Raw genomic sequence first — 8,761 nt, 5'->3', positions numbered from 1 at the left:
AATTTAGGGAGTAGCAAGGAATTTGGAAGTTCTTATGCATAAAAGATTTATAGGTTTTGTGAGGATTCATGTTAGATCTAATTGTTAACAACTGAAAGTAGAGACTCCGATGAATGTGATGAGTTGATTTGGTTGTTAATTTTTGGTTGAGTTTGGGTCTTACTCTGTTGCCACAAATTTACTGTTGTAGACTTGTAGTGGTCTAATGGTTCTCGAAATGGTCTCAACTGTTAATTCTAATGAATTTTGGAGATATCATATTGATTTTTCTCATTTAAAATTCTCATATTATTTATATATCAATATTTCTTTTTCTTTTTCTTTCGTCGTAGTGGCGACAAATGGATATTGGATATACGTTTGGCAGATGTTGAATTTGTGCACATCTCTAAAAGCTGTGTATGTATCCGTTCTTCTCGGTAAGTCCTTCATTGTATTCACTGAACGCTATTTTTTGAAAATTATTTGTTTAACATCTCATACTGTGGATATCTCCAATATCACAACAATAAGTTAGTTGTCTAACTTCACTTACTAATGCAATCCAATAGCCTTGAGATTGTAATGATTGGGTTGAACCTACATTACTCATAAGTAAATGAAGTGGCTTCATGGCCGAGAAGTATATATATTGACAAATTTATTGAAGAAGGTTTTAAAAAAGCAGGGGTCTAACAACCACACTCATTATTTTGTTCGGCAATCTGTATGCGCAACTCCAATACAATTCCAAGAAAATCAACTAGACAGCCAGACTCAATCGGTTTGTAAAGATTGCATTCCTTATGATTTAAATGTTTAAGTCCATGACTGACCTATTTGACAAAGTAGCCAGCTTAGGTATGCGTACAGGTATGCGTACTTAAGCAACCGGATTTGAGTTTGTTAAGTTTCCAAACTCAACAGAAATTTTCAGTTCGAAAACTTCCTCCAGTATGCGTACCCAGTATGCGTACGGGTACGCAAACTTAAGGTGACTAGTTTAGGAATTTATAATTCCCAACCTCAGCAGATATTTTCGGGTCAAAAACTTCCGCCAGTATGCGTACGGGTACGCATACTTATCTTGTCTCCTTCACCAATTTGGTATACACACATATGCATACACTTAGTTCCCGGTTTGTGGATTTATACACTAATGTGAGAACACACTATATATGCTTATATCCAAACATGGTTACATTCTCAACTCTTTATTTCAATCATTGAAACATCTAGAATGACAATATCCGTTTTCACACACTATTAGCATCAAAGCAATTTTCAAGATATTGAAATTATCATTATCGAAACATTCCAAGCCTGCATCAAATGATTGTATCACACAAACCATGATGTTACTCGGAAATTTCCTCATGATATAAGATGAACTTGGTCGAAGCGAAAGCTTACCAACACATCTTTTGAGAAATATGTAAGCGAGATATACTCAGCTCGAAATCTCAAATGTGTATAGAGAAAACTATATCGTAACACGACTTATATCTCAATATAGGAGATAGTAGAAATAGACTTTCCAAGTGATAGATGAGTTCAAGTCTCCACATACATTTTGTCGAATAAGTTCCACAATCTCCCTTTAGTAGTTTTTCGTCTTCAAATGATGAACTCTGTGAAATCAAGCTTAACTACACTATCTATGTCCTAGTCCGGGACATCTATGAATAGGCTAGAAATCAAGACTTATAGTTTTGATCACTAACATTGACAAACATGCTTGAGATAGAAACGCATGCGAGTTCGACCGAGCAGTGCTCTAACACTTCATAGGGTTGTTCAATTGTTCATTATCTTATAGTAAAATACATGAACGAATCGAAGCAAAATCGGATTGATTCGGAAGAATCAATTCATGAACATTTAAGCCAAAATTTGCAAAGATTGCATTCCTTATTATATAAATGTATTTGTTCATGAGTATGAAATGATACTTGACCGACTTAAGAACTTGAACCACTTAAGTTTATGAACGGGTATGCAAACTTAAGTTCCAGACATTGGTCACAAGCTAACAGTTTGCAAACGGGTACGCAAACTTTAGCTCCGGACCGAACTCAGTTGAAACCGTTAGCGAACGAGTACGCAAACTTGGATCCCGGACTTCAACAGTTAAATCAGTTTACGAACGGGTATGCAAACTTAAATACCCTGACATAAACAGTTGAATAAGTTTGCGAACGGGTATGTAAACTTCCGGTCCTGAATTATATCAAAACAGTTCGTACACTAAGTACACAAACCGTAATGTATCCAGACATGGGTTTTAACTCTTAACTCCCATTCCAATCATTAAAACATTCTTAGAAGATGACAATGGATGTCTTACACACACCATTAGCTAATAAGCAATTTTCAAGTGATCGAATAATCAATACAAAACTTTCCAGGTCGACATCAAATGACAGTCTCACACAAATCATGTAAGATGTTTCAAGGGAATTTCCACATTATCATCTCTTGACATAAAATCAAGAATAATGATGAATGTAGCTAAGACAGAAAGCTACCAACACGTATTTCGAGAAAAAGATAAGCGAGTTATACTCATCTCGAAATATCAAATGTGTATGATACGAAAAAGTATATCGTATACGACTTTTGTCTCAATAGGAGATAAGTAAGAATAGAATAGACTTCTGAGGATAGATAAATTTTAGTCTCCACATACCTTTTGTTGATGAAGTTCCTTCGAGTTCTCAGTAGATCTTCGACTTCAGTTGTAAGCGCCATGAAGTCTGGAGCTCAACTACACAATCTATCCTTATCCGAAACTCCTATAGATAGACTAGAAATCAAGACTATAGTTTTGATCAACTAAACTTATACGAAACTCCTATAGATAGACTAGAAATCAAGACTATAGTTTTGATCAACTAAACTTGACAAACAAGCTTGAAACAGAAACGCTTGCGAGTTCGACCGATCAGTGCTCTAACACGTTTGTCTCAAGATGTTAATATGAGATTTGATTTTTATTATTTTTCCTTCATGTCGGGGTCTGAATGCTCGAATAAAGCTATCAGCATACTAAGTATCACAAGCTTAAGTATCCAAGCCATTGATAACCTAATGGGTTCTTTTTCCTTGTTGTTACATTTGTTAAGTACAAATATTGCTAGCTTGGAGTTTGTTGTAGAAAAAATAACTATCTTCAACCCGTTTTAATATTTAATCTCCTCAATTTTAAGAAAACTTAAGCATCAAGCTCTTGCTTTGCTAAACCATTCTAACTAGTTTTTCATGATTTTTTTTTTGTTGTAACTTGTAAAAAAATACCTTTTCAGTAATATTTTATATTAGTTTATCAAAGAACACTGTATCATGAGTTGCACTGTACATACATGATATTTGATTTATCACTTAGTCACAGAAACGAAGAACCAATGGGCACGAGATGATCCAATATTCATGGTTATTTGCGGCCTCCTTTTAATAATTGCAACTTCGGCTTACTATGAAATTAACTATGATGAAATTCTTATCATGGTTAGTTTGTTAAGGGGTACATGGGGAGGCAAACTTGAAATAGGAGATGACACGAGGCATACTTGAAAAAGAAGATGACTAGAAGATTGACCCAAACGATCCCAACCATGACAGTAAAGAGATATAAGAAGTCTCTTGCGAACAACAAACAAATTTTTTATTTTTCCATTTGATTTATTATTTGTTGTCGATGACCAACATCTTGCTTATGGCCTGGCAGCTTTGGCTGCATGTGGATACCATGGTAGTTCCTTGCTGTTTTCTGTGAGCAGTGAAATTTATTTGCCAGTGCCTGGCAGCATAACCGGTATTGCTTCTCTTGAAGGTACCATCGAAGATGCTGCACGTGGACACTTTGGTAATTTGCTGCTTCACGCCTCTGAGAGCAGTCAGCGTTGCTTGCTGTTTGTTCTTTGAAAATTACAATGGGGCTGTTCGGATTGAAGACCTAGTTTTAGGCTACAGATTTGTGTCCGTAATTGAAGGTTATTAACGAATTTCTGAGTTCATTGGAGCTCAACTAAAGTTCTTAAGCTGGCCTTGTCTTACACGGTCTTTGCCGTTTTTTGAAGCATTGAAGTTTTATTGAAGTTTTGGGAGCATCGAAATCGAAGTCTACAGCAGATGGATGTTTGGCAGCATTCTTGAGGCAGATGGAGCGTGATGCCCAGAGCGTCTTGAAGCCCCTGTTAGAGACCTTTTTGTTTTAGTTTTCTATTCTAGCTTTCTGGGCGTATTGCCCTTGCATTGAAGTTTTTCTTTTCTTTCACCCCTTTGGTTTATGGGCTTTGGTTTATGGGTGTCTGGGACCTTCAGGACCCTTTTGTAATCTTGTTGGTTACGTTTTTTTGCTCTTAATAGACCGTTTATTGACCGAGTAAAAAAAAAACAGTCACATTTCGTAAGTATTGAAATAAAAAATGACCGCATAACTAATTATGCACCAACATTTTTGCTAGCATTAAAATCAACCAAAAATGGTTACATCACCAGTTATAAAAATGGCTGCGTAACCTGTTACACAAGCGAGAAAATGACTGCACAATGCATTATGCAACCACTTTTTCGTTAGCAGTGAAATAAAAAAATTACTGCATATTCTTTTATGCATCCAAGAAAATGGATGCCTAATTTGTTATGCATCGAAAAAATGGTTGCATAACTCATTATGCATTAATTAGTTTTTGTACGCACTAAAAAATGGTTGCATAATTTGTTATGCAACTACAAAATGGATGCATAGCCTGTTATGCAGTCGAGAAAATGGCTGCACAATTTGTTATGCATATCTTTTTTGTTGGAATGTTATTTTTAAGGCATATATCGTTCGTTTTACTAGCTGCATAATCAAACTAGTGGATGCATAAACTAAAACATGGATGAATAAGGAGTTTTGCATCCTTTGTGGTGGCTGCATAATTCGTTATACATCCTTTTTTTCCTTGTTAGAATGTTATTTTTTAAGTATATACATCATTTTGGTGGTTGCATAATCAAAATATGATTGCATTATATGTTATGCATCCTTTGTGGTGTCTGCATATGTTATGTATCCCTCGTGGTGGCTGCATAATGGTTGTGTATCCAGTTTTCAACATTTGTGCCTAAAAGAGCAATCACCTTCGACTTTTTCGTAAAAAAATTAAATTTGATATTGTTGTTTGTACTCGTCGTATAGAATTTGTACTAGTCGGACCTGGCTTGTCGTACGTGCAACAAATTACTTAAGATGTTTCTCACTAATTAACTAGTAATATAACTGAAAAGACGAAGATATCCAAATATACATTTTTTTTTTGCTTAATAATAAAATTGTATTGATCTTCAAAAAGAGTTTACAAAAGGTTATCAGAATATGAGATACAACAGAAAAAAGTAGCAATTATATGAATCTATAATATGCCTTATTAGGTTGTTCTAATCTACCCAAGAAAGAAGGCTTATGCAAAAAGATCTTCTTTTCACCTCTCAGTAATGTAGCTCCCATTTTTGCAAGCCCATCTGCTGAAAAATTCACTTCTCTGTAACTGTGAATGAATTCACAGCTAACCAGTGTAGAAATAATCTTGTTCCATCTAGTCTGAATATACCATGGAATTCTCTTGGTTACCAAAGAATTGAGTACTGATGTTGAGTTAGTCCTAATACATACATGTAAGAAACCCTTAGTAATAGCCCATTCACATGCATTTATGACTGCAAAAAATTCGGCCATGTAGTTAGTTGCAATGCCTATCCCTCTGCAACAACAATCAAACATCCACCTGTACCGTCTCTGCCAATAAAACCATAGCCTGCTTCACCCGGATTGTTTCTTGCAGCACCATCACAGCATAGTAAGATTTTATTTACAGTGGGTAAAGAGAATAAACATTGATGTATTCTGCAATTCTTTACTGTCCTGTATTTCATCCCAAAAAATTTGAGAATCTGCATGTCTTCAATTGTGTTCCACATACACCCTTTCATCCTGACTTCACATTCCTTTGTAAAATGAAAGATTCTTCTCTTTATTTCTTCTGCATTTGGTTAGGATCCATCGTACGCCACTCTGTTTCTATGAAAACATACCTCTTTTATAGTTATACGAGCAGCAAACATCCGAATTTCCGTCACAACTGGGCTTTTAGACTTTGCCATGGAGAAGACTTCATCAAAAGATATAGGATTAAAGAATGAAAAAATTCCACCCAGCCAATGCCAAATTATCTCACTAAAATTACAGTACCATAGTATATGGTATGTGGTTTCCTCTTCTTGCTTGCAAAAAGAACATCTGGAGACAATGTTAAAACCCTTTCTCTTCATATTCTCATATGTGGACCAAATATCTCTAATAATTTTCCATATGTTACTAGAGACACTAGGATGGATGTTGTCTTTCCAGATTTTCTTAGTCCATTGTAGTTCAAGGAATTTCTTTCTTATACACTCCACTGCAGTTGCAATTGTGAATTCTCCAGTTTTTGACCATATCCATATTTTCCTATCTTTTTGTCCATCCACCACAGGAAGTTCTTCCACATTTATCATATTAGATAGCTTAGCAGGAATTACCCACTCCCCATTTGATAATAAATCTTTCACCTTAAGATGAGGAGTTTGAAGTATAAAAGAATGATCAGGAAATAAAGTTCTCAAAGGTTGACTTGTGATCCAAATATCATTCCATACTGAGATGTTTTCACCATTCCCCACAATCCATCTTGAGTTAATAAAAACTTCATCAAGAACCCATTTGATCCCAATCCAAATAGAAGATTTCTTATAGTAATTGAGCCACTCTCCATGTTTATCTTGAAATTTTGCTTGAAAGAATTTAGCCCATTCATCTTCATAATTTTGCATTTTCCAAGTTAACTTCATCAATAGAGATTTATTAATATCTTCTAAACTTCTCAATCCAAGCCCTCATTCTGCAAAAGGAGCATTTACTTCTTCCCATTTTACTGTCAATAACTTCTTCTTAGATGGATCACCTGACCAAAGAAAGTTTCTGATTATTCTATCACATGCTAACAAGACTTTCCTAGGCCATTTATACACTGACATATTATAAATTGGTATGCTACATAATACATGTTTCACCAATATTAATCTTTCTTGAAATGACAGCATTTTACCCATCCAGCCAGGCATTTTACTTTGTAATGCTTCCACACATTCCCATACATGAGATGATTTAATTTTCCCAGGAACCAAGTTAACACCCAAGTATTTATCAGGAAATTTAGATAAGGACATACCACAATATTCTGCAATTAGATTTTTCCTAGCTTCAGAAGTGCCACCTACAAAGCATTTGCTCTTTTCCATACTCACTATTTGACCAGATGATTGTTGATAGTCCTTCAAGAGTTTTATTAGCTTACCAATGTTTCTCTTATCTCCATTTCAAAACAGAAAAATGTCATCAGCAAAGAAAATATGTGAAGGCTGAATACCATTTCTAGTTACCATTGGAATCAATTTCTTTTCTTGCACCATCTGAGTTAATTTTCTACTTAGGATTTCCTTAGCAATGGTAAAAAAAATAGGTGAAAGAGGATCACCTTGCTTCAAACTTCTACCAATAGGAAAAAAACCAGCTAGGCCTCCATTTACCATGACTGATATTCTAGAAGACTGAAAGAGTACTAGTAACCATTGAATGAATTTAGCTGAAAAACCAAATGTGTATATAACTTGAAATAAGAAGTCCCAACTGAGAGAGTCATATGCATGTGTAATATCAAGTTTCAAACCAACATTACCCCCTCTTCTAGTTGTCTCCATCTCATTTATTAATTCAGAAGCTAACACTATTTGATTTTGAATATTCCTCCCTTTGATAAAATCACCTTGCTGTGGAGATACAACTTTCTCTATAACTCCCCCCATTCTTGTAGTAATGATTTTAGTAAAAATCTTGAAGCAAAAATTAATCAGACCAATGGGTCTAAATTGAGAAGCTTTCTTGGAACCTTGAACTTTAGACAACAGAGTAAGAAAATTTGCATTCATTCCTTTGGGGATAAAACCTATGCTCCAATAAAACTGAATTGTAAGTGTTAAATCATCACCTATATATCCCATGTTCTCTTGTAGAACCAACCATCAAAGCCATCTGGACCAGGAGCACTGTCTGGATCCATTTATTTTACTGCAGTATAAATTTCTTCTCTAGTTGGAATAGCATTAAGCATGTTGTTATCTGCTTCATTAATGATCTTTGGGATATTATCAAAAATACCTTCAGCAAAATTTACTTCTTGTTTCTTAAATTTGTTCTCAAAATGCATGTTCCACCAGAGTATATGAAATTTCTTGTTGTGTTGAAATGATACTGCCTGCTGAATTCTCCAATTATGTTATTGCATTGTGGCTTTGTATTATCCTGATTGAAGTATGGAAAAAAATAGAATTAGAAGCCCCTTCTTTCAACCATTTAACTCTTGCTTTTTGTTGAGCAATTTCTCTATTTCTTTGTTCCAATATCTCTTGCTTTCCTCTTGCAACTGCAAGATTATTCAGTAATACTGTATTTTATGATTGGCTGTCTAAAATTAAGGTTACCTTGATTACCTCCTTTTCTGCTTTTTGTAGCTGAGCTCTGACATCCCCCAAAACATTCCAATTCCAATCTTTAACAATTTGTTTTACTCTTTTCAACTTGGATAAGAAAATAAAAATTGGATTACCAACTAAATCATATTCCCATGTTTCTTTTATTAACTTCAAAAAAATCTGGATGAGTAAGCCACACTTTCAGGGCTCTAAAAGGAACATTGGCAGG

The 8,761-nt window shown here is 34.9% G+C and overlaps 1 protein-coding gene across 1 annotated transcript; it reads right to left on the bottom strand.

Annotated features, from left to right (window-relative positions):
* Window positions 1–6,897: 6,897 nt before the first annotated feature.
* Window positions 6,898–7,866, bottom strand: LOC113305697. Its single transcript, XM_026554710.1, has 2 exons — window positions 7,539–7,866; window positions 6,898–7,373 (listed from the first exon to the last, which is right to left on the bottom strand). Exons 1-2 carry the CDS (start codon window positions 7,864–7,866, stop codon window positions 6,898–6,900), a joined length of 804 nt encoding a protein of 267 aa, XP_026410495.1.
* Window positions 7,867–8,761: the final 895 nt, after the last annotated feature.

This window comes from Papaver somniferum, chromosome 8, assembly GCF_003573695.1.
Source record: "Papaver somniferum cultivar HN1 chromosome 8, ASM357369v1, whole genome shotgun sequence".
NCBI lineage: Eukaryota > Viridiplantae > Streptophyta > Magnoliopsida > Ranunculales > Papaveraceae > Papaver > Papaver somniferum.
Note: the sequence above shows the minus strand (reverse complement) of the source record. Positions and strands in the feature narration are given on the sequence as shown.